This window comes from Ylistrum balloti, unplaced genomic scaffold (assembly GCF_031769215.1).
Source record: "Ylistrum balloti isolate Yb309-2 unplaced genomic scaffold, AGI_CSIRO_Ybal_v1 Utg370734, whole genome shotgun sequence".
In the NCBI taxonomy this organism is placed as follows: Eukaryota; Metazoa; Mollusca; class Bivalvia; order Pectinida; family Pectinidae; genus Ylistrum; species Ylistrum balloti.
Genome location: NW_026782433.1, coordinates 462,532 through 490,156, shown reverse-complemented (window position 1 = coordinate 490,156; position 27,625 = coordinate 462,532). Strand labels below are relative to the sequence as shown.

Here is a 27,625-nt window from a genome sequence, read left to right as displayed (position 1 = left end):
TAAATTAAGTTTAACACAATTGGAACTTTATATGGTGACAAACTCACAAAAAGAATATTGACATAAAGGATATCGTAGTAGTGCTTAATAATACACAGGTAATCAGTTTTTTTTTGTCAGACTGCACTGTCTGAAGACCCTCTTTGGTGTTTAGGAATGTTTGAACATTTTCAGTAAGCTTATCAGAAAAACTTTATTCTAAATGCAAAGTTCTTATAACAACTTATTTCGTGAATCATCAATGTATACCATTTCTAATTATCGAATGCTACAGATCTACAAAAATACACACCTGCCTACACCAACATACGCCGCTGAATCTAAAAGGACGTCGCCTCATCTTTCCGGAAAACATTACGCTGCAACGTCATTCTGACGTCATCAATGAAAAGAGCACCGAGACGAACATGTAGAACAAATTCATTTTAAAGTATTCCAATCTCAAATTCACAAAATTAGTATTGAAACACGCCTAATAGACAATAAATGATGAAAGGTTGTAGATAAATACTTACTTTCTATTGTTTGAAGCGTTCCCGCCAAACCAACAGTCTCTACGCAGAGTTGTCGTTCTTGTTATGGGCCTGGCATAGCAGTGCCAGTGGCCACCGAAAACAGCAATATGGAACAAACTTCTCCAGTAGACTACCTTCGTTTATCGTGATTGAAAATGTGTGACATACTTTGAAATTCACGCGTTTATGTATGGATTTCTCCGAGAATGGTTTGAGGAAAATTAATGGATTTAAATAGGTAATAACTTCGAGTGATCTCCCTTGGTATGAACTCTATTTATGCATGAGGACTGTCATGTGACGCTAGTATATTTACACGATCCACACCGCTCCTTGTTAATTTGTCTCATGTAATGATAAAAGGATGGCGCCGAATGTTGTACGCTCAGCCATAAGTGTTTTCTTCGAATATGATACACCTAAAATCGTCCACATCAAGAGCAAGAAAGTTGGAGTTATAAACAGATTTCTACAGCTGGTCATTATAGGATACATAATTGGGTAAGAAGAAACTGAAAGTAACGGCGCATTGTTTTATTATTTTATCTCTAGCGGACACCTGGGCGCTGACTGATTATGACAAGATCTCAGTGACGTATGAATGACTTCAATTTACTCTTAGAAACTTGCTTAAATTGAAAGCCTCTCACACTGCACGTGTTATGAAGACGCCGGCACATTGTGTGTGTGTGTGTGTGTGTGTGTGCGCGCGGTTTTTTTTCGTTGATTAACCTAGTGACACCTGGTCACAATAACGATATACACGTGATCATGTTGAAATGGAGAATATCCAGATGCATATGTTACGTTATGGTATGTAGATGAAATAACCTAATGTAAAGGCATCTAATAACCTGCAACAAGAGATATAACACTAGTATATTCCAATGTATGTCCCTGTCTTTCTGTTGAATATTTCTGTTGTAGTCACATTTTTATGTAGGTATATATATGCCTTTAACATGTTGAGCTTAATTAATTTGTTATACACTACAGAGACCTCGACCTGGGACTGCACCTTGTCCTAATCCTGGAGTTGATCATAGCATCGAGACATCCGATTTACTAAATCAATGTCCAAAAATGTGCAAGCTAAAGAGAAAGTCTGTGTCAGTATGAAGTGGTTTGTGTTTTACATAGTATATTCCAATGAATGTCCAAAATTGTGTTATAGTAAGAATTGGCTAGTGGTATATTAGGGTAACATTCTCTCAGACTTTGTCAGTAGAAAGTGGCTTGTGGTGTATTTGTGTAACATTCTCTCAGACTGTGTCAGTAGTAAGTGGTTAGTGTATATATATTCTCTCAGACTGTGTCAGTTAACATGTTAGTGAGCTATTAGGGTAATTAATGTTGTTATGGTTAGTGGTATATTAGGTAACATTCTCTCAGACTGTGTCAGTAGTAAGTGGTTAGTGATATATAAGGGTAACATTCTCTCAGACTGTGTCAGTAGTAAGTGGTTAGTGGTATATTAGGTAACATTCTCTCAGACTGTGTCAGTAGTAAGTGGTTAGTGTTATATTAGGTAACATTCTCTCAGACTGTGTCAGTAGTAAGTGGTTAGTGGTATATTAGGTAACATTCTCTCAGACTGTGTCAGTAGTAAGTGGTTAGTGTTATATTAGGTAACATTCTCTCAGACTGTGTCAGTAGTAAGTGGTTAGTGTTATATAAGGGTAACATTCTCTCAGACTGTGTCAGTAGTGAGTGGTTAGTGTTATATAAGGGTAACATTCTCTCTGACTGTGTCAGTAGTAAGTGGTTAGTGTTATATAAGGGTAACATTCTCTCAGACTGTGTCAGTAGTAAGTGGTTAGTGGTATATTAGGTAACATTCTCTCAGACTGTGTCAGTAGTAAGTGGTTAGTGTTATATTAGGTAACATTCTCTCAGACTGTGTCAGTAGTAAGTGGTTAGTGGTATATTAGGTAACATTCTCTCAGACTGTGTCAGTAGTAAGTGGTTAGTGTTATATTAGGTAACATTCTCTCAGACTGTGTCAGTAGTAAGTGGTTAGTGTTATATTAGGTAACATTCTCTCAGACTGTGTCAGTAGTAAGTGGTTAGTGGTATATAAGGGTAACATTCTCTCAGACTGTGTCAGTAGTAAGTGGTTAGTGGTATATTAGGTAACATTCTCTCAGACTGTGTCAGTAGTAAGTTGTTAGTGGTATATTAGGTAACATTCTCTCAGACTGTGTCAGTAGTAAGTGGTTAGTGTTATATTAGGTAACATTCTCTCAGACTGTGTCAGCAGTAAGTGGTTAGTGTTATATAAGGGTAACATTCTCTCAGACTGTGTCAGTAGTAAGTGGTTAGTGGTATATAAGGGTAACATTCTCTCAGACTTTGTAAGTAGGAAGTGGTTAGTGGTCAGGGCTCTCGATCTGCCAGATTTGGGGCCGATCCCAATGCAAAATGGTATCTTTTTTTCCCAATTTAGACCCCAAGTTTTTCGAATTCTAAGGAAAACGCTACTATTTTTCCCAATTCTAAGGGCCCTGTGCCCCAGTCCCAAAATGGGGTGTGAGAGCCCTGGTGATATATGAGGGTAATATTCTCTCAGACTTTTTCTGTAAGAATCGGTTAGTTTCATATTAGGGTAACATTCTTCCACACTGTGTTAGTACTAAATGGCTTTTGTTTGACATTTAATTTAACCTGCCTAGGATCCATTTAAATACTGTTTGACAAACCTACTAGATAATATATATCTGGTTTACTTTACCGTGTGCCAAGATATTTTAAAGCTAAGCTGAATATCTTCATCACAGAAGAATAGAGACTTATCAAATTCAAATGTAACTCTTTCTCTATCAAAATTTGATAATTCAATATTCACCATGGAGTCATAGATAGAAAAAGCAAAAATCTGAAAGGAGTAAGAAAAACATTTTACTAGCTTCAGTACCAGAACAATATATTCTAGAGAATTCTAAAAATGACTGTTGGAAAAAGATGTATAACAGTACCTTTCCACGCTGAAGTGTAGAATGGACATTCTTTAAAGCTTTAGTGTAGTGTTTTGACCCCATATCCCCATTTCCAAGAAAAGTCACATTTAAAAGCAGACAAGTACTCTTTATCAATAAGCAATTGAAGATGGGTATGTATGTACTTGTAATAATCATGATGTACAATGTGGAAACAACTATGTTCCGATCCCATATCTAAGCAGAGTTAGTCATCACTTATTTAAGGTCAACAGTCTCGTCTCACAGAGATTGTGGTACAGCTGTACTGATACATTATCAATTCATACTAACTGATTTATTTACTTAATACACTGGGTCCTTCCTTTGTTGTAAAGAGTTATCTACTGATCCAAAACTGAATTTGATACTCAGACGATTCTTTAAAAAAATATCTTCATTTTGAAAGATCAGGAGATATGTTCACATCTGAAATAGGAAAATCCAACAACTTTCTATAATTGGTCTTTCAGCTTTGAAATACTGCATGAAGGGGGGAAATTTGCCCAAGGTGATTTTTCACCCATAGATAAAATTTGTCCTAATGTATGCATTGAAAATGTATGACAGCTTTATAGTTAATTTTAGGCTTACTATTTCCTTTTTGCTCAAATGGTTGAAGAGCAAATGTTAAACTGCATTGAAAGATTTTTGGAATGCATTAACAGGCTTTTCAAAATGAATATTATTTCCTTTCATTAACTGAAATACATTATTTCCAATCATTCCTATTTTCATTGATATGGCCTGATTTTCTAAAGATACAATCTCACAGAATCCTGCTGATCTTGGCCTTATGTTGTTTATAGAAACTTGTAACATACTTCAACTTTCAACATGTGTAATAATCAGCCATTTCCTTTTCTAGGCTGATCTTGTAAAATTGCCCTGTTTCAAATGCTTCCTTTTCCATTTCATTCCTGTAATCATAGTAATGTACAGACTTAAAAATGAAAGAAGAAAGAAATCATAATATAGATAGTAGAGATATCTACAGATATTTAAGATATATCCCACAGACATCTGAAATATAAACTCATTCAGACGCTGAATCTCTGCAAGTGTGATAAGTATACTGAAAAAATGGTTTTGGCAATGAATGATATGAATTTCATTTTTTTTTTCAGATTTGCCATTATCTTCAAAAAAGGTTACCAGAAGTTTGATACAATCCAGAGTGCAGTGACAACTAAAGTGAAAGGAGTAGCATTTCTGAATGGATCTGAAGTACCTAACCTAGAAAGTTCATTATGGGATGTGGCTGATTATGTGGTTCCTGCCCAGGCAAGTATGGGATGTGGCTGATTATGTGGTTCCTGCCCAGGCAAGTATGGGATGTGGCTGATTATGTGGTTCCTGCCCAGGCAAGTATGGAATGTGGCTGATTATGTGGTTCCTGCCCAGGCAAGTATGGGATGTGGCTGATTATATGGTTCCTGCCCAGGTAAGTATGGAATGTGGCTGATTAAGTGGTTCCTGCCCAGGCAAGTATGGGATGTGGCTGATGATGTGGTTCCTACCCAGGCAAGTATGGGATGTGGCTGATTATGTGGTTCTTGCCCAGGCAAGTATGGGATGTGGCTGATTATGTGGTTCTTGCCCAGGTAAGTATGGAATGTGGCTGATTATGTGGTTCCTGCCCAGGCAAGTATGGAATGTGGCTGATTATGTGGTTCCTGCCCAGGCAAGTATGGGATGTGGCTGATGATGTGGTTCCTACACAGGCAAGTATGGGATGTGGCTGATGATGTGGTTCCTGCCCAGGCAAGTATGGGATGTGGCTGATTATGTGGTTCTTGCCCAGGCAAGTATGGGATGTGGCTGATTATTTGGTTCTTGCCCAGGTAAGTATGGAATGTGGCTGATTATGTGGTTCCTGCCCAGGCAAGTATGGGATGTGGCTGATGATGTGGTTCCTACCCAGGCAAGTATGGGATGTGGCTGATAAAGTGGTTCCTGCCCAGGTAAGTATGGGATGTGGCTGATTATATGGTTCCTGCCCAGGCAAGTATGGGATGTGGCTGATGATGTGGTTCCTACCCAGGTAAGTATGGGATGTGGCTGATTATGTGGTTCCTGCCCAGGTAAGTATGGGATGTGGCTGATTATGTGGTTCTTGCTCCAGTATAAGGTATATACATATAAAGGTATGTTTGTAGATTTTGTTCTTGCTGAAGTTAGTATGGGATGTGTGTGACTATATATTGAGTATAATCCATGTCAGTTACCCCCAAATTCAATGAAAATAAATCCCCCTTGAAAATTAATGACATTGTCATGTATAGAATCTATCTATGTGTTTGTCAAATATCTAAACTTCTCTTGGGGAAGGTAATATAAGAAACTCACTACCTTTAGATTTGTTGATTAGTAAGTAGGAACAGGGGGAGGGCAGAGTAGCCAGGTGAGAGGTTTCTCAATATATTCAATTATTTTCTCAAATGGAAATAATTTTTCACATCAAATTTAAAAGATAGAAAAATTAATGGTTTTGGAAAGGTAAAGATCACTTTGTTGTTTTCTGGAAAATTAAATCATTTTGCAACATTTTAATGCAAAATTGTATCATCAGTAATGGTAACTGTTATCACTGGATTAATAACCTCTTTTTTACAGGAGAATAATGCCTTCTTTGTGATAACCAATCTGATTGTGACGCCAAATCAGAGACAAGGTGTATGTGGTGAGGTAAGTGATTCTGAATCATAAGCAGATTGCGTGGTAAGGTGAGAGAATCCACATCAGAGACAAGGTGTGTAGTAAGGTGAGAGAATCCACATCAGGGACAAGGTGTGTGGTAAGGTGAGTGAATCCACATCAGAGACAAGGTGTGTGGTAAGGTGAGAGAATCCACATCAGAGACAAGGTGTGTGGTAAGGTGAGTGAATCCACATCAGAGACAAGGTGTGTAGTAAGGTGAGAGAATCCACATCAGGGACAAGGTGTGTGGTAAGGTGAGTGAATCCACATCAGAGACAAGGTGTGTGGTAAGGTGAGTGAATCCACATCAGAGACAAGGTATGTAGTAAGGTGAGAGAATCCACATCAGCGAAAAGTGGTGTGGAAGGTGAGTGAATCCACATCAGAGACAAGGTGTGTGGTAAGGTGAGAGAATCCACATCAGAGACAAGGTGTGTGGTAAGGTGAGAGAATCCACATCAGGGACAAGGTGTGTGGTAAGGTGAGTGAATCCACATCAGAGACAAAGTGTGTGGTGAGGTGAGAGAATCCATATCAGAGATAAGGTGTGTGGTAAGGTGAGTGAATCCACATCAGAGACAAGGTGTGTGGTAAGGTGAGAGAATCCACATCAGAGACAAGGTGTGTGGTGAGGTGAGCAATGCCAAATCATATGCAAATTGTGTGTGATAAAGTGAGTGACGCAAAATCATAGGCAGATTGTGTGTGGTAAGGTGAGAGAATTCACATCAGAGACAAGGTGTTTGGTGAGGTGACTCCAATACATAGGCAGGTTGTGAATGAAGTTAGTGACTCTGAATCAGAGTCAAGGTGTATTGTGTGGTAAGTGACTCCAAATCAAGGACAGTATTTTTGTAGTGACATGAATGATTCCAATTTGGAGACAAGATGAGTAAGGGGTGTGAGTAACTCAAATCATAAACAATACATGTGTGGTGAGTTGCTCAAGTTAGAGATATTGTACGTGTGTTTAGGTCACTCTAAATCAGAATAAGGTGAGTGACTCTTTCAAGATGGTGTGTGTTTGTGCGGAGGTGAGTGACATAAATTAGAGAAAGGTTTGTGTTGTGAAGTAAGTAACTCCAAATTGGAAACAGTGTGTGGTGAGATGAGAAATCAGAAACAAGAAAGCAGCCTGTAGAGTAGAGTGAGTACAACTACAAATCGTGGACGGGAATATGTAAATCATATGGAAATCATATGTAAATCATATGTTAATCATATATAGATAGAAATTATCACATGTTACAGTTTTAGTCAAGTTTTCAATGGATTTGTTTCACAAATAGTTGCAATATAACAGATTTCATGTACATATAATCATTTTTTCATCTACAGGACAAAACAGTACAAGGAGCTAATTGTACGAGTGATGCTACTTGTGCCCCTATGGCTGGAAAGTCATTACCAGCAGGCAATGGTAAGTGGCAAAAGACTTTCTGTGGACTTGATCACTGTATACAGTAAATCAGAACAGACCTCAAGTTTTTAGTCACAATTTACTTTCTCAGGAATCACGTAAGGGATCTCCTTTGAAGTCAATCAACGTAGGAGTATGATTCTTATTTGAGAATGCCTCATCTTGGGAATAATCTAAATTTCAAGATGTCTGCCAGTGGCACTTTTTTTTTTAGAAGAGATCTTCTTGAAACACAATCAACATAATTATGATGGGTAATATTTATGCAATGCCACATTTTATTGGCAATTACAAGTTGTTTAAACTCTACACCTTAAGATGGACTGGATGCAGGTTCATTTTCCATTTCATATGTATTCCCTGGTTTATTGATAGTAATGATGCTTAATTTACTTGTCAGTACCTGTTGTTGAGGCAGAGGGCACCTAACATTAACTGTTACCAATGTCTGTCAGCTCCCATTCCAATCAATATCTGAAAAAAACCCTCTCTGAAAATTAATATATCCCTAAGTACCATAACATTAAGTTCTACAACTAATCCCTATTCATGTTAAACTGGCCCTCAGTCAAGGTTAAAGGGTCAAGGGTCAAATGTGACAACTTCATCACATTTATCAGCATTATCTGGTATATATTTACATCTTTATATGTTTAGAAGCAGAAGAATTTGTGTCTTACAGACTGATGTTTTTTAGTTAAAAGAATTTTTTATTTAGAAAGTGTCAGGTTTGTTGGCTATGTTAATGAGGTGAACTTGTTAATATTTGTGTTTTTGAGGAGAACCGATTTTTCTTTTGTTAGGTGTTTTGACTGGTTTATGTAATACCACAACCAGTACATGTGAAGTGCGGGCGTGGTGTCCTGTTGAAAATGGAGGCTTGCATGCGTAAGTTACTGTACACATTAAGTGACTGACAATAAGTAAACCTTAACATTCACTTTGTAACATATTGCAAAAAACTAGCAACTAATAATCAGATACTTGTCTGATATAATTTTTTTTTCTAATATTAAGCTGAATTTAAACTCATTAAATATGCATGTACAATGTGCTACATATGGTACAATGAAGGAGATTAATATTTTCAACATTTATAAATATTCTGATGATTAAATTAATTTGTTTTAAAATAAACTTGCCTGTCTATGATAACTTTCGAACAATAACTATAAACAATGTCACTCCTTAAATAATAATTGGAAAGTAGTTAACTTTGATTATATTCAGACATTTACATAGATTAGGTACACAATAAAACAATGGGAAAGGTTGTCATTTTTGAGAGGCCATATTTTTACTGTTTTTGACGACGGAATGAAGCTACTAAAAGCAGATACCTAAAAATAGATACCTTGAGAAATAAAATGATTTAAAAAAATAGTAAACCATTTCCTGACTTATGTTTAAAGTATATCCTTTTTGCTTTTAACTTCTGGTGAAACGACAAAATTTGAACCGTCACCAAGAATCAAATTGACATATATTGTACAGTATTAAACATTTTTAAAAACTCATCGGCTAGTTATTCAATAAATGATAAAAAAAAATGTAACAAAAAATATATACATATGTACCAACATATTTCCTATATTGTAAGTCATTATTTCCTGGTTTACAGACCTACGAGTCCAGTACTACTACAGTCTAAAGATTTTACTGTTTTCATCAAAAATAACATTGAATTTCCATACTACAAAAAAAAAAGGTATGTGCATTAAATTTGTATTTATAGCTTTTTGTGTGTTTTTGTCAAAATATAGCTTATGTATGGTATGTCTTTATACAATTAAAATATCAGTGGATGAAATAATACCATAACATAAATGTTTTTTTCAAATATGACTGATTGAGTCTCTAGTCCAAGAACACAAAAGGATTTCAGGAGCAATGAAATGTTGCCCCAACACCAAATTAAATAAAAGCAAATTGTATTTGTAGCAAATTTAGTGACTACCCATGAAATAGGATTAAAAAGTTCAAAAGCTCCATAGGGCCTGTGCTTTGACCCATTTAGTATTGTAACCATAGGAGTATGATAGATTTTAATTTTTCCATTACTAAATGATATACTGTTTGATTAACAAGGATCAGTTTGACAATATATTGGTAAATATATATCAAAATATTGCAAAATATAAATAAAACTCATACAGTTTCAAAATTGACAATTTTTCAGCTAAGACAATTTTTTAAAGAACTGCAGCATGTACTTTCAGTTTGAGGACACCTAAATTTTTTGTATGTTATTTGACCCTTTGACATTTAAAAGTCAAAATATTAGTATTTCAATTTTAATCAATTTTGTAGGGGTTCAACAGGGGTCAGTGTTTCGAAGCACAGGCCCTATGGATATTTTGAATTTTTTAATCCCATTTCATGGGTAATCACTCAAATACCTCCCACTTTTTTTATTTGGTGCTTGGGCAAAATTCCATCATTCCTGAAAGAGACCATTTATGATCTCATTGGAAATCTGACAATCGATCATCTGTTACTTAGTACTTGAGTCATTTTTACAAGGAAACAGTGTACCTAGTGACTTGTGCAAGGAAACAAAGTCTCCTGATTACTGGCACAAGGAAACACAGACCATGATATTCATTAAAACCTGTGTATGTTAAAAAATGAATCTTTTGATCAAAGGTTTTGGTTTACATGTATATATACACCTCTGTCATCAGTCTATACATCAATTTATCAGTTAATTACTTCAGTCCTCAGAGATATGGTATAAACATGATTATGACAAGAAACTTGATTTCACAAATTAATTGTGATGGGCTTGTTTAAATGATTTCTACTGACTTATTATTCCATCTGTAATTTAGAAATCACATGAAAGATAGAATTATTGCTTTCCTCAACAAATCAGGGCTCTTATTCATGAAACTGTTCTCATGCTTAAGCATGAATTTTGTGCTCAAACTTTCTGTCTTGTTTAAATGAAAATTAATAAATAAGGCTGATTTTGCTGAATATTTACAAACAATTTTGAAAAGACTTCAAGTCAAAGTTATATTCAAGGTTTAAATTTGACATTTGTATTATTTCATATGATTAATGTGAATTATAAAAAAGTTCGCTTCAGCACAAAATCTATGCTTGAGCATGAGAATAGTTTCATGAATTCGGGCCTAGGTCTCAATTTATTTTCCACATTATGTTGAAGACCGAGAATGATATTGAGATATTCCTGTGTTCTGTAAATTAGACCTCAGTTATTGTGATGATTTCATTGTTCTGCCAACCATCTCTCATTGAAATGGAGCCTCCGTTAAACAAACAATTAATTGATACAAGCCATTTTACATTTTTGTCTTTTCACGTTTTAATACTGATTGCTTTTCATTTGCTGCATACTGTTGTCTTTATTTTCATTTGTGTGATGTTATTCCTGCATTAGACAAAATTTGCCGCTGCATGCAGATTCTTCATACCTCAAAAGCTGTACATTTGAGTCAACGTCACGAGCTGACTGCCCTATATTTAAACTAAGCACCATTGTAGAAGGAAGTGGAAACAATTACTCTAGTGTTGCTGTTGAGGTACTATAATGAGAAACATCTAATCAAGATTGTAGTGGTTATCTGACCAAGATATTTGTAAGTTGTGCATGCTGAATATTCATGTTTTATTTGTCCTTCAGTACTGGAGGTACTACTATCACAATATTTCATTTCGATCAATTGTAATATTGTTGTGCTGAAAATGGATGTTGCCTGACGATACAAAGTTAGTAATAAGATATCCTCTGTACTTTCCCAAACTTACCTGAGTGTCACCCAAACTTACCTGAGTGTCACCTATATTTTATTATATAGATCCATGCAAGGACAGACAAGACCATGCAGTACTGACCAAAGATCTTGATTAGATGATTTATCATAATATTTGTTAATGACTTTAGTGTTTGTTATAGTACAGCCAAAGAAAGTGAGCTGATGTTATGATTGACTTCTGTTACATGAAAATATATTTGTACTAGCACGAAATCTCAACATTTAAAAAATTATTTTCAATTTTTCTCATCATGGCTACAAATTATTCCAAAAAAGAATCCACTTCCTCTGTCCATGTCTATTCAAACAAGCATCTGTCTCTGTTGGATGAAATCTTTTTGGTAAAGGTTTCAGTCTGTTTCTGTGTTAGTATAAAGACTTTTCATGCGTGTCAACCGTAACAAAAGCATTACCATTACACCACCGTTTGAAGTCCTCTCCAGCTTTAGCCGTTAAACTTACAGCACAGATCATATGTTCTTTATATCTTATCATCTTTGGTTGGATTTAAATCTTCTGGACGTGAAGTTACAAATTGATGTTATGTTATATTACCTGTTCGTACATTACAAACAAGTGAGGTTCATTACTCTGTTTCTTAGATGTTACTTTTTCAAGTTCATCTGGAATCACAGCAGCTTGTAGTTTGGTTACTAGAGTAAATCCCTCAAATTTTCTGAAACATAACAAAAAAAAAAGTGTTAAATGTTTACAGTCTTATAAATATTTCATGTAATATGCCAGAAAATATATTTGTCGGTAGACGCTGTAAAATTCTATTCTTGGGGGTCAACTTTTCATGGGTTTGCAAATAAATGCTACTTTGTGTACACTTGATTGCATGGATGAATATAACCCAATGAATCTACTTATATATATTTTAGTAGTTTGTGTACATATTGGTGTACAATGAAACCATTGAAAATAATTTCTCCACAAAAGTTAATTATTTTACTGTATCCACTTAAATAAGTGAGTCTAAAATTCCTGTAAATACTTTTTGAACATTAGCATAAAATCTTTTCAAGGTTTTAAAAATAATGTTGTTGTTATGATCTTCTGATGTAAGTCATAATGTCCAGGAAATGTTTACACTGAGATATCTAACCAAAGAATGATTAGATATGGAACCAAACAATGATCAAATTTTCACAATAAGAGATCACATGTATTATTACTTCTTGTATTGTAGACGGAACATTCTTGGCATTCAAAATGACACTGAACTACGGAATTGTCGCTATAATCCATCTGATCCTGTCAAAAAATTTTGCCCAATTTTCGTACTGGGCGATATTGTTGGTTTTGCTGGAGAAGATTACAAAGCCATGAGTGTATCGGTAAATTATCATCAAGAATTTAACCTTTCACTAACTGTGAGCTATGTATAATGTGGCACAGCCTCTGTCCGTCAGCCCTTTGTATAAACTTCCAAAAATATGAAAGAACCAGAATCTGTTAATACATAGTGTAGAGCAATCTTTTCCTGTTCCATTATATTGTGCTGAAGTGAAAGATTAACTTAGGAAAGTTGATAACATTTTATTGTTTTGGTCAAAGGTCAACTTTGAGCACCAGCACAGGCCAAAGGCTTACACTGAAGAATCTTTATCTCAGATTTTCCAGAAAACCTATGGTCATGTTAAAAGTGGTCAGCTGGCCATACCAAGAATGTAGTTCTATATAGTTTTGCAGTGGCATATAGATACAATAATGAGGTAGTTTTAATTTCACATCAGTCAAAAATATACTAATCATATATATTTTTATGACTTATGATATATATATATATATATATATATCTATAATTTCTAACATAAAAAAAATGTTAGTGGGTAGAGTTAACATGTCTATATTGTTGGTACAACTTAATATAAATATATGTATCTCAGTGTGTTAGGAAGGGAACTGATATTTCTCGACGATGTATATCTGTAGGTAAATCTATTGTATTTACCATTTATCAACAGGGTGGAGTGATGCAGATTGTCATTGACTGGGACTGTAACCTTGACAAGTCTATAGAAGAATGTGTACCACAGTACACCTTTAGGAGGCTTGACAGTAATGATTTCTCTATATCAAAGGGATTCAACTTTAGGTAAGCAGGGTTTTCACACATAGACACCATATCAGGTGGGTCTCTCCCTGTGGTGTCAGAGAAACAAATTGTAAACTATTTATTCTAATTTGTCTTATTTTACAGATTTCAGAATCCGAATACATATATAGAAAAATGATTTAATGAATAAATAAATATATAAATAGATATATAAATAAATAATTAGCAACATTTTTTTTTTTTTTTTTTTACAGAAAATGTTTTTCTTACAACTGTCTTACTAAAATTGATAGCTTTTTTTTATCTAATGCATTGATCGTTTTTGAAGGAATTTGTTGATCAGACATGCCTGTGTTCCTTTACTTACCAGATATGTCTTTAGGGATCATTAAGGATAACTTCCAACAACTGGTAATTTTACTAATTATTTTGACTTACAGGTTTGGAAAGTATTTCAGGGATATCAATGGTACTGAAGTGAGAACGCTGTACAAGGCATTCGGTATCAAGTACATCATCACAGTAATAGGACAGGCTGGAAAGTTCAACATTGTTCCGCTCCTACTCAACATTGGTAGTGGCCTTGGCCTCCTGGCTGTGGTAGGTTTTAATCTACCCTATCATTCTCTTGGCTGTGGTAGGTTTTTAGTCAACAGTGTCAATCTCCTGGCTGTGGTAGGTTTTAATCTACCCTATCATTCTCTTGGCTGTGGTAGGTTTATAGTCAACAGTATCAGTTCTCTGACTGTGGTAGGTTTTAGTCAACAGTATCAGTCTCCAGGCTGTGGTAGGTTTTAGTCAACAGTATCAGTCTCCAGGCTGTGATAGGTTTTAGTCAGCAGTATCAGTCTCCAGGCTGTGGTAGGTTTTAGTCAACAGTATAAGTGTCCTGGCTGTGGTAGGTTTTAGTCAACAGTATCAGTGTCCTGGCTGTGGTAGGTTTTAGTCAACAGTATCAGTCTCCAGGCTGTGGTAGGTTTTAGTCAACAGTATCAGATTCCAGGCTGTGGTAGTTTTTAGTCAACAGTATCAGTCTCCTCATTGTGGTAGGTTTTAGTCAACAGTATCAGTCGCCTGGCTGTGGTAGGTTTTAGTCAACAGTATCAGTCTCCTGGCTGTGGTAGGTTTTAGTCAGCAGTATCAGTCTCCAGGCTGTGGTAGGTTTTAGTCAACAGTATCAGTGTCCTGGCTGTGGTAGATTTTAGTCAACAGTATTAGTCCCCTGACTGTGGTAGGTTTTAGTCAGCAGTATCAGTCTCCTGACTGTGGTAGGTTTTAGTCAACAGCATCAGTCTCCTGGCTGTGGTAGGTTTTAGTCAACAGTATCAGTCTCCAGGCTGTGGTAGGTTTTAGTCAACAGTATCAGTCTCCAGGCTGTGGTAGGTTTAGATACCAGATGAGCAATGCTGGTCCATTGGACCTCTTGCTTTAGTTCAATTTATTTTACATATAGAACTTGAGGAACCATCCTTATGAATAATGTTGACAAAAACAAAACAGTGTCATCTTCAGCTGATAACAGGTGCCATATTGCTATGTATCGTGCTGCTGATTGTAGAAATATAGATGTTCATCATGTGACATCAGCTATCCAATGGAATTTTTATAGGGGGATTATGGACCATCAGCTCAAAAAAAGGGGGGATGCATACATATTAACAAAAAGATGAAAGTGTTGTATGCTTTGGGACTAACAGGTTCTTGACTGTATTTCAGGCGACCATTCTGTGTGATGTGGTGGTGCTCTATATACTGAAGGCCAAGGATGTGTACCGTGAAAAGAAATACCTTAATGTTGTAGGCGATGATGCCTATAAGGTAATACCAGGTTCTTTATCATCAGGATTATGTTAAACTATGGTAGTATAGTTTCACAAAAGATTTGTTGTTTTAAAATAAATTGATATTTATGACCTACTGAGTTCCTGAGAAGCAGATACAGGTAAAGCGTATATATTTTTGTTTGTTTGTTTTGTATATAGTTTGTTTACAGGATACCAGTAAGTGAGACTAGATCTTAAAATTTCTTCTTCCACAAGCAATAGGTCGGGAGTAATTGCACTTTTTGTGGTAGCATGCTTAAAGAATATGAACGAAGTTTGCAGATAATGTTTTTATGAACCAACATTGTCTTATCTGTAAGCAGTAGAGTAGTTGAGAAATTTTTTTTAGGCCTCTTTCATACATAGGTCTTCATAGTCAGATGACTGTTAAAGCTCATGGGCCTCTAGTTACAATTTGTTTTGTAGATGTCTGTCTCAATTAGTACCTTTTCTTCTTCACAGAATCCAGAAAAAAACAAACCTTTCTGTCTTTTCATTAGCTGCCATTTTAGTTAATATAATATTTTTCACCATAACTAACATCAATGTTGCTTAATTTTGAAGAAGTGAAGAGGTTTTTAGAATCCATCATCTTAGATGCTGATATTCTTTCATCATCAGGAAATTTTCCTTTTATTGAATGTAGAAAGTGGTGAAGATATGCTCAGTCTGGTGAGAGATAAGATCACAATTTTTTCTCCATTCAACACACATCTTGACAGAGATATTAAGCGTCATGTTTCAGCCTTATTTATGAAGATCATTATTGACAAGTACTTGCCCCAGTATTGGTAGATGAAGCTGTATGATGGTGAGTCCTGTGTGTTCCCCTATAGGGTTTGAAGACAGAACATGTGAATGATCTTAACGAGGCTATCAGTGCTGCAACTAATCACACCTACCAGTCTCAATCAACTACTCCGACTCCTAATTCAATCACCAACACAAACTCTCATTTTGAACTGTGAAAGTCAAGGTCAGTTCTTTTTGAGTCACCCATGCTTGTATACCTCTACACCACAAGTCCTGGCATCAGTGTCTGTCTCCATTGATAGACAATTATTGAATATTCTTCTCGCCTTATAAAGATATTTCCAACATTGTCATTGCTTTAACAGTGCTTTGGAACTTGGTGTCATTTCTTATACATTTTTCTGTACTGTTTTCTTCGTAAAATTTCCTGAACACTTTTTGTTTTTTGAGGCATTTTATGTGTCATTTTAAGTGTTGATCAACATACTGTTGCACCAGTATCATAAGATATTGAAATTGGTTTTTGCTTACACTTGCAAGTATACAGCAGCATCTCTACCACTAGTTTCATCCCTACTTCATAACTGTAACTTGTCGATCCTTTGAATGTGAACAATGTAGTTGGCTTAGTGTATTTCATCCAACATGTCTGTCCCTCCTACTCCTCTCCTTTCCTGTTTTGAACTACTAAGAATTAAAAATAAACCTTGGATATGAAGAATTATCTTTTCAATGAAGAAATAAAAATACAGGAATCAGGTAGGTATGATACTTGGAATTTCTAGTTTAATCATCGTGTAATTTGATAAATTTTCACCATAAGATACAAGAATGATATTGGAATATTCATGACCCTTTAGGAACCAGGATCATCAAGTTATTTAGACTTAGCTCTATATATACAAGGTTTTTTATTTAATTTTTCATCCACATAAAAATTCTAAGTCGTACTACTTCTGACCATCAAGTAATAACAGGTTTAATTTGTAAATAAAGACTTATTTCACAAGCATTTGTCTTCACTTGACGAGTCGATGTGTTTTATTAGAATTATCAGGTAATTATTGGGTACTTTGTATTGATCAAATTGTTGTCAATCTACAATTATGTAGAGTATGTTGTATTTGTCACACTAATTTTCATTTATCTTAAAAATCTCGATGGAAAGGCCAAATGAACCATCAACACAGTGTGCATTTGCATCACTGCCTGGGATGGCCCCAAACAAAGCTCGTAAAAAGCACTGACCTTGATTTATATTCAATGCAACATGGGTAATATTTGTCGAACACTCGAGCAACTTCTTGGAATTAATCAAAAGCTAAAGAGGCTCATGATATTTAGACAGTTAGGAGATTGCTGATATCTGAGTTTCAATTGAGTTGACTTTGATCCAATTAGAAAAAGGTGTTGACGAAAGTTTGCATCGAAAAAGTGTTAGATATCAGGTGATTGATGAAGGTCTACTGGTCCTCTTGTGATGGTATTAGTCAGAGTCAGATGTGGTTTTATTTCTTTTTCAGACAATGGAAAATGAACCAGACCATGAAGTAAAGGGATAAAAATAACATAGAAATGGACACTAGAAAAACAAGGTCGCCACATCGGTGTGTGCAGGATCACAAATGACCAGAAAACTGCAAGCTTGTCTGTGATAATGGTAATTGTCTGTCTACATATATGAATATGTCTCAATCTCACCAGCACCTTTTTTCTGGCAGTAAATTTGACCATTTATTGACCAGTAAAATTCACAAGGATGTTATTATATGAAGTGAAGACATTTTTCTCCTTTAAATCAATTTTTTTTCAAACTCAAAAAAAATTTTCTGTCAGTACCAAGTATGGTGATAATATGCCGTGAAAAAAGTCCTCCTTATTCCATAGGAGGATATGTTGGACCTTTCTGTTTGTTTATGTTATGACAAGCATTTTGTCATTTATGGGACAAAGAATTACAAAAGCGAGACTCTAGTGCAACTTTTCTGACATTTTTATGTTTAGCTTAGTTACTTATAAAGTGTTTATACAAATAACACAAATACTCAAGTAAGGTAAAATTGTATTGTAAAACTTATAACTACACAATAACAGGTACCAGACTCGCATTATAAACTTTGGCAATCTTAGGGGCTACTCTGCGTGTTTATTTCTAGAGGCATTTAAAATGACTGAAAATTCCTGGTAGACATAGACACTGGGTGAGCCCAGCATGTTGTGGCTGTGTACCGGTGAGGCCACCAGGTATATGCCACTTACCAGGTAAATGAAATGTCAGATAAACCACCAGGTTAATATTGAATACTGAATACATTAAGTAAATTGAGATTTATAACTGTATATATCTGAATTGGGATAAAAATTTTGATCATACATAATGTGAGTCAAACCTGAAATATAGTCACATTATAGTTTAGAAATCCAAATCCAACAAATAGATTACTTAAATAAGATTTTTTGGTGTATTTTTGGGACATAAAATGACTCCAAAGTCTTGATCTGTCATTTTCAGAATTTGTTTACAGTCATATTTGAAACAAGGGCTGTTTCAGACACCAAGTCTCTCTCTCCTTCCTTGAGGAGATTACTGTTATTGGGGTTGAAATGCCATATGAATGGATTTTGAGAATTGAAGAATTTTCACGATTTTCATTCTATGGTTTACAAAGCACCAATATTTAAACATGACAACCATGTATCGATATCACTTACATGTTCTTTATTAGAATTTAATCAGAAATCTGTTAGTTTGAGGAGTGTAACATAGATCATTTGCATTTAGTATATATATATATTCAGATGTATAATTACATGTGATTCTTGTTCAGTGCAGACATTTTCTGAGTGTTCATAATACTTTTTTTTGTAGCTTCATAACCAGAATCAAATTCTTTCATATCCGATTGCATGTTTTCAATAAAAGGACAGTTGCTTTATATAGCAGTGTATTGGTTTAATAATGAATTTAGTAAAATTAGATCAAATGAGGTGTTTCCAATAAAAGTACTGTTTTATATTTACAATATATTTGCTTAAGATGAATGAAAGAAAAATAAATCTTTGCACTTTGACTGTCATGATCAAGAAAATTCTATTTTGTTAAATATTTTGTTGTAATGAAAATCCTTTCTTTGGTACAACATGTTGTGAAATTAAAAAAAATATCTTTATCTCCTGTTTGTAGTTATATATATTTAATAATGTTATGAACATGGATTTTATTATGAAATACATTAATGACTGTGATAATCTAAATATTTAATCATCCCTTTGATAAAAGTTTGGGTTTGTTTAAAGTTCAAAGGTTATGAGTACATGTAATTGTACGTTAACACTTCTTATAACACTGATATGCCTGTAATGTCTAAAGTGTTAAATTGTGTGTAATTCTTTCAAACTGTTTGGATTGTAAAATATTTGACGTCAAAACTGATTTCTCGATCACACATTTGTCAGATGTTTTTTGAGGTTTTTTATTGGATGTGTTCCAACTTGAACTAATCTCAGTATTTTGTTTAGACCTAGTTACTTAACCATAATGATCGTATATACACTGTATATTAGTATTTTTGACAGATTTACATTACGCTCTCCAAAATGAATGTTACTCGCATATTTTATGAGGCAGTTGGAGAATATGGATGAATCCTCGTTGGTTGATTGACTGAATTCAGGGCTCTCGATCTGCCAAATTTGGGACCGATATTCTGCCTCATTCCCAATGCAAAATAGTATCTTTTTTTCCCAATTTAGACCCCAAGTTTTCCCAATTCTAAGGAAAACACCATTATTTTTCCCAATTCTAAGGGCCCTGGGCCCCAGTCCCAAAATCGGGTGTGAGAGCCCTGGAATTCTACCGAAATTTGCAATATATGAATGTGTTTAGGAGTGATAATTACAAAGTATCAAGTTATTTATTTACCTTTTATGGACCCGTGACCTTTTCAACAGATGTGAAATTATAAGAAAGTGAAATAAAGAAGGCTGGAAAAGGTAGGAAGGAAAAGTAGACAGTGGGGAAAGGAGAATGGGATGGAGATGAAGTTGGCTGTTCCTGTATTTTAGAAATAGCCCCTGTGGCCTAATGTTGTTCTAACTTAACTCTGACCAAAGGTAACTCTGTGGTCTGCACATAATACTAAGTACAAGTGTAGTACTGTATGACTCACTTTAGCAAATTTTCAGTGTATAAAGATAAATTTCTACATACAATTTACCTACATTGTAGTTTGTTTTAGGACGTTAAAGGCTGCAGACAAGAATGTATACAAAGCAACTACTGACTGTCAATTTTCTTTCATTATTCTTCAATTATTATTTTGTGCATATTCACAAATTACGATCATTGTTATCACAGCATTTTAGTTTTTTTAGGGGGGAGGGGAGAAAATAAAATTCTAAATTATGAAAACATTTTGAACATTGAGCATGGATTGGATCAACAATAAAGATTGACCCCAATCATTGCTACTTCTAGATTAATTATCAATAAAAATTGACCCCAATCATGGCAACTTATGATTTAATTAACTATGTGATTCGTGTGATTGCAAGATACACGTATTTGTATAATATTCATTTTCAAGTTTGATGTGTAATCACCAGTAAATTTCAATAAAACATGCTGATAATTTTTCACTTGTCTCATGTAACATAAGGATACATTCCACTGTTGTCTGCCATGTCAAGCATATCATTCCAATGTTCTTTACATTTACTATATCATGTTCCAGGTGAAATTTTGCTGTATAGATGTATATATATATATTCTCCATGATACACTAATTCTTGTATTGCGTATGCCAAATCAATGGAAAAATAATGTGACTACCTGGTACGTTGTTACCATGGAGTAAAGAATTATTGTTATGAAATTCAAAAATTTTTTCAGTATGTATAGATATGTAATGACTGAAATAACAGATAATTATGTGTAGTTACCATATTTACCTTGTAATATGCCCAGGGGGCGAACACCTGGGGATGTGATTGTACTACAGGACATTAAAATAGTACATAGTACAATAGTGTATATGTTGGTACAGCAGTAGATGTGTTAGGGTAATCACCAGTCGTGTAAATATGTTGGTACAGCAGTAGATGTATGGGGGTAATCACCAGTCGTGTGTATGTTGGTACAGCAGTAGATGTGTGAGGGTAATCACCAGTCGTGTATATGTTGGTACAGCAGTAGATGTGTGAGGGTAATCACCAGTCGTGTATATGTTGGTACAGCAGTAGATGTGTGGGGGTAATCACCAGTCGTGTATATGTCGGTACAGCAGTAGATGTGTGAGGGTAATCACCAGTCGTGTATATGTAGGTACAGCAGTAGATGTGTGAGGGTAATCACCAGTCGTGTATATGTTGGTACAGCAGTAGATGTGTGAGGGTAATCACCAGTCGTGTGTATGTTGGTACAGCAGTAGATGTGTGAGGGTAATCACCAGTCGTGTGTATGTTGGTACAGCAGTAGATGTGTGAGGGTAATCACCAGTCGTGTATATATGTTGGTACAGCAGTTGATGTGTGGGGGTAATCACCAGTCGTGTATATATGTTGGTACAGCAGTAGATGTGTGAGGGTAATCACCAGTCGTGTATATGTTGGTACAGCAGTAGATGTGTGAGGGTAATCACCAGTCGTACTTTAGCTTATTGTTCCATAGATATATAGTACACGGTCAAACAATTCCGTCCTTTCGTAAGACAAAGTTAATCTGCTCTTGTGAACCAGTATTAATTGTTCCATCTTTTGTTTTTAAAAATTTGTGAAAAAACAACGTAATTTTCTCATGCAAACTAATTACATATCAATCATTACCTTTTTACATAAGAGCAGATAACTCTGTATTACAAAAAGGCAGAATGGTCAAGAAAAAGGGTAGCATTCCAAAGATGTGGTGATATACTATAGTATTACTAAAAAAAAAAAAAAAAAAAATTGTTCAGAGTCCAGGGGAGGGGCTTTTGTAGAATAAATATTTAGTGATTCTGCTGAACAACAATAGGTCTGTATTTATTTCTAGAACCAAACATGGGCTTAAAGCCAGGTAAATGTGGTAATTATCCATAGTGCCATAATCTAACTACAATCATTCCTTCATATCACAGTCAGGACAAGTAAAAGTGTGAAGATTTGTGGAATGTGGTTGTTGTTGTATATCAAAGTTTAGCTTAATGAAGTAGGAATTATTAGAGCCATTGTTTTTATCAATCTAGTGATAGCCTTTTGTCAAATTGCTTCTACAGACATAAGTCATGTTTTAATATAGATTTTATTATTGGAATCAACATTTTTGTCAAAAAACATTTGTTTTACAAATCAAAATGAGAATTTCTTCATTTACATAGATTATTACATATACAACATGAAAGGCATGTTTTACTTACTGAATACATACCAACGATTTAATTTGTACGTATAGTTATCGCATTCAGTCACAAAATGTGTTGAACACAACTTTGTGAAGATTTTTTGCATTTTTTCACCATACAGAAATTTATCATGATTGTTTATCTGGACAATGCTGTTAAGATTGATTTTTCATGAAGTAAAAATGTTCAGATTTTGTCACTTTGTAGTGCGTTATCATTTTGTAGTCTTTATTATTAAATATTTTCAAGGCTAGGCACTCTGCCTTTACATACTTGAGATTCCTGACCTCTACCTACCCTCGGTAATGGAAACACCCGATCTTTACACTTGTACTTGAGATTTTAGACATTTCTTCGGTCATCTGCCTTTGTAGACACTTTACTATAGAGATGGCTGAACTTTGTGGACACCAGAAATTGTATAAATCGGATTAAACAACATCTGTCTTAGTTTCAAAGACACTTGACCTTTGAGACACTTGATCTAAACTTCAGACATTTCTTTAAGAGATACTTAAATTTGGATAGATTTCTTCACAAACGTACTTGATTCTGGAAACATATGACTTCGGAGAGGCTATATTTTGGAGACACAGGGTTTTTGAGGAACATAACATTAAAATCATAGAAATCGCTTTTGCTTTCCCCTTAAAAAGGTCCTGATCTTCTTTGCTTCTTGTTACTTGAAATGTTCTTTCATAACTATACTGCATATGGTGCTTTTTGACAAATAAATTGTCAATAGCTTACCCAATCAAAAAATTGACAAATAATCTGTGGCAAAAATGGGACTTGTAATCCTGCACATAGCAGTATTTCTTGTAAATATAGGTTGAATATGTTATAAAGTTTAATATGTCTTGTCAGGACATTTGACTCCTTCATGTAATCATTCCTGTAAATGGCTTGCGGTAAACTTGGGCCTAATCTGATCTGTAGCATCCTCAGAAGAAGGAACTTCATGTTATATATACCAAGGAAAAAGGATTTTACCCTGGTAAAAGGATAAGACATTGTAACTCCAGTGTGTTTCTATACGAAGCATTTTATTTCTAAAACACTCCCACTATCATTCAGATACTATCTCTCTTTGAAAATCTACAGCAAATTGTTACACTAACAGATACACATGTACAAAGATAAAAAAATATCAATGTCTTTCTCATAACAGACAATTTATCTTGACAAACAATTGATGGACACAGAAATTGTAAACAATTTACAGACACCAACAGACTTTGGTTAAGTTAGCAATGAGGTATGGACAAAACCAAAGTGAGAATTTTAGGGTAAAGTGTTCAGTATACCAATTTGCATTTAAACCTTGTGTAAAGATATCTCATTTCCCCCCCCCCTTTTAATATGGTAAAAGAGGAAGATAATTTCGATATTACAGAATTTTTCATCCAAAAGGAGTGATTTCCAGGTGCAGTGACAAGGTTCAAGGTCTTACTGACAGGTGAAATCTGCTTTTGTCCTATTAAAACAATACATTACAATGGCTTTTTTTTTAAAGAGTTAACAATGGAATTTAACATGAATCCCCACGAGACTCTGCTCTGTCATTTTACTCAAAAACAGAGCAGAATTTTGTGGGCTGCCAACGATGTAAAAGACAGTGCTTTGATAATTCTTCACTAGGCCAATTCAACTTAAAGTAAAATTTTGTGAAAAACATATTAATTGGAATCTTGATTAATGCCACGCAAGACATAACCAGCAAAATCAAAACACATAGCAAAAATTTTGACACTTTACATAGTACATACTTCAGTAAGATGACAAATTCTATATTTCATTAATCTGTTTTTCAAATTAACTGAAAACCTGAAAAATTTCAGGATATACTGCAAAGTTGAATAAAAAATATCAGTTTCTACACACAGAGCAACTTTCCAGAATTTTTTCCTAATTTTTTACAGAAATTTCATCATCTGATCAGATATAAATATATGTCCTGCAAAGCATAACATTGAAATAATGAAAGTAGGGTAATCTTATTCAGAACAGATACAAAGAAGTCTTTAAATCAAAGATTATCAATCATATTGTTTATCAGGTACCAAAGTACAAGTATAATTGATATGCTGTACATGTACAAAAAACATTCACTAATACATGTATCTATATATAAATACATTTCTGATGTAGTTAATTAATACCAATTTGTATTGAAATCCACAGCTGACCTAATGTCAACGAAATGTTACAAGGGCAATGTAATTGATATATGGTGATTGTTTAATAAATAATGTACTAATATGTACATTGTAAATATAATTAGTGATAACTATTAAATATATTTATATACATAAGACCACATTTTGTGCATTACATTCCTTTAAGAGTTTGTTACAATTCAGAATCTGTTTTGTGGCAGAAAATTCTGATATAGTATTAGACTGGATCAATTTGAAATCATCAATTATTCTAACAAGTTAGCCTTGTTAATTAGCCTGGTATTTCAATCTTGCAAATTGATAATCTATTTTTATTTATTTTTTTTTTCATAATCAATTATCATAACAATTCCTGATAGAGTATATTTTTCATTTTCATATTTTCTCAATGAAATAAACAGAACTAGGACAAAAATTACAATTTAAAAGTTGAAAAAGTGACTTTGTTTTTAATCACAAAGAGCGTTTAAAATAAAATAAAGAACTAGATAATCCTACACTGGCTTTCATCCATGAATACATAACTTGGACACTTTCCCCACCACTGGTGAGGATAATTCTGTAGGGCATTCTGGGGGTGGGGGCAAGGGCTACAAACAGCTTCACTGTATTAGACACAAATGAATATTGGACAATTAAAATATAAAATTGATTTTTTTAACGAGTGTGATATGTGATATAGCACTTAAATTTGTCTCGTCACAAGGTAAGTATATAGACATGTAATATTAGAACAGATGAGTTAAAATTAGGTATGATATATAACATTTAATTAAGACTTATCATCCTGGGGAGTTTATAAAGGACTTTTTTTTTAATAACTTTAATAATCAGAACAAAAATTTTATTTACTCAACACTGAAGCAAACAAATTTATGAATCCAAAATTCCAAACAAATAAATTTATGGCTTTAGATCTTAATCTAAAACCAATATTTCTAATGAAAGGAATATATATAGAAATCAAATCATTATCAATTACGAGAAACTGTAAAGTTGGAAGGGTGTTTGTCTGCAGACAATAACAGTGTCTAAAGCTCTCAGATGTTACAGTAAGGCCACGGTTATAACACATAATGGAAGATAGCTAAACATTATCACATTGTGCAACATATTCATATACAGATTCATGTTATATAAGTATTCAGTGTATCACAGGCGGAGGACCGAGATTGATCAATATTGAAAGCAAATCACCTTAAAATAGCTTCAAATACCTTATTGCTTGAACAAATTAATTCTATATCATTGTTGTAGTATTAGAATAACAATAAGAAATGCTGTTCTAATTGATATCATTTGTTTTCAAAAGAAGAATTGTTATCATCTAAAGTAAAGTACATAAGTATGTAACATTAGTTATTTGTTCATATTGTTAAAAATGGAAAGTAGCAAAAACTATGATCATGAAAGTATTTAAATTCATATATATTAAGGTGTCAAATATCATCTATAAACTATTGTGAGGTCAATGACTGAATATAATGATAATTTGGTGGTCCAATTTGGTACATTTCCCTTGCACTTCATGGGACATAGTGCAGCATTGATTACTTAAGCGAAAATGTCAAACTGGTGTGTAGCAAAATTGTAAGCAGTCTTTTCACAAACGATGCTGTATCAAAAATTATGATTGCCAGCAAATATTTATAGGAAAAAAATTTGAAGTTCTAGGGAATTCAGATTTTTCTCCAGACCAGATTCATAAAGAATGAAGCACTGCCATTTTGTAGGTCACGATAATATGTACTTAACATGGGCAACAGGTTATCACAAAGTAAAATGAGATCTTTTAAAATCCAGCACTGAATAAATCCTGTTCAGGACTAAATAAAGAGTGTACCAACACACATTTTGTAAGGGAAACCTTACTTTTACAAGTTAGATTAACCTTTACATCAACATGAAAGAAATAAGTCGAAAAAATATTTAAAAAAATTTAGTCATGTGACTCACAAAATTTAGCTGGCCACATTTCATTCTTACTATCCTGTAAGATATTTAACAAGTGGTAGAAAGAATTCTGGGATATCTACAAATTTAATGTATATCTATTGTACATGTACATTGTAGTATCCATGAATAATGAAGAAAATTTGACACAAACATATCTTGTAAAAAATCTATTTACAAGTTAGAACCGACATGAAAATTCTTTTCATAAATACAAGCTTAAATAGTTGGAAAATGGCACCACACAAACTAGTATCAAATTAGAAAATATATTACAATGTAACAGGTAATCCTATGTGCTAGGTACCTAGTAAACAACAATGTAAAACAGTGTACAGTATCACAGGTGTCATATATAAACATGTGCATGTAGGGTTCTAATAAAATGTTGTCACTTAAAAATTTTTAATGCAATTTCTACTCTAAAAATCTTTTATATCCCTCAAAACTAAGGTTTTGGAGAATACATTTATGTACTTAAAAAAAAAAAAAAAAAACCCCCACAGATAGAACCAAAACCTGTCTCTTAATGCACTTATTAAATTTGATTTTAATTGAAATAAAAACCATAATTTAGCAGAAAAGTGGACTATACCTGAGGTCAAAAGGCGAAGTAATATCAGAACCAGAAAATCACAGTTGAATGCAGTGTCACACATGGTTATTCACATCTCTACATGACCCCTGGTGCCGTAGCTTATGTTTAAAAGATAAAACACAAAGTGCTAATTCAGGAACAGTATTGGTCTTAAGTGAAAATTTCAATAGCACATATCAGATCTAAATTAGAGCAACATTACAGATTTGATCTACAACAGATGCTTCACATTGAAATTTTATCACATTTCTATATGGCACAAAAATATTAAGTATTATCTAAATTCAGATTGTTTTGTGATCATTGGGTCAGAAATAAAAAATTTTCAACATTCAAAATACAATGTTAAAGATTCCAGTCCCCATGTTTAAGCTGGAAGTCTGTGTTTATTCTCCTGGTATAATGAATAAAAATTAATACAACTTCACTGAACAGAATGCCATCTTTGTGCAATATAAAGGAAAGGACAGGCGGCGCTGTAGTCTGT

At 34.1% G+C, this 27,625-nt stretch overlaps 1 protein-coding gene across 1 annotated transcript; it reads left to right on the top strand.

Moving 5' to 3' along the window:
* The first annotated feature begins 879 nt into the window (after positions 1–879).
* On the top strand, positions 880–16,426 carry LOC132557855 (P2X purinoceptor 4-like). The gene is made up of 11 exons (XM_060222383.1): positions 880–1,016; positions 4,618–4,774; positions 6,107–6,178; positions 7,529–7,610; positions 8,414–8,498; positions 9,232–9,318; positions 12,585–12,732; positions 13,363–13,493; positions 13,895–14,054; positions 15,171–15,272; positions 16,114–16,426. Exons 1-11 carry the CDS (start codon positions 880–882, stop codon positions 16,243–16,245), a joined length of 1,293 nt encoding a protein of 430 aa, XP_060078366.1. The 3' UTR covers positions 16,246–16,426.
* Positions 16,427–27,625: the final 11,199 nt, after the last annotated feature.

What these genes read in the sequence shown, in the direction of transcription:
- LOC132557855 (XM_060222383.1), top strand. Translation starts at nt 880, where the DNA reads ATGGCGCCGAATGTTGTACGCTCAGCCATAAGTGTTTTCTTCGAATAT. An exon ending in GTCATTACCAGCAGGCAATG is followed by an intron (nt 7,611 to 8,413) that starts GTAAGTGGCAAA and finishes TTCTTTTGTTAG; the next exon opens with GTGTTTTGACTGGTTTATGT. An exon ending in GAAAATGGAGGCTTGCATGC is followed by an intron (nt 8,499 to 9,231) that starts GTAAGTTACTGT and finishes CCTGGTTTACAG; the next exon opens with ACCTACGAGTCCAGTACTAC.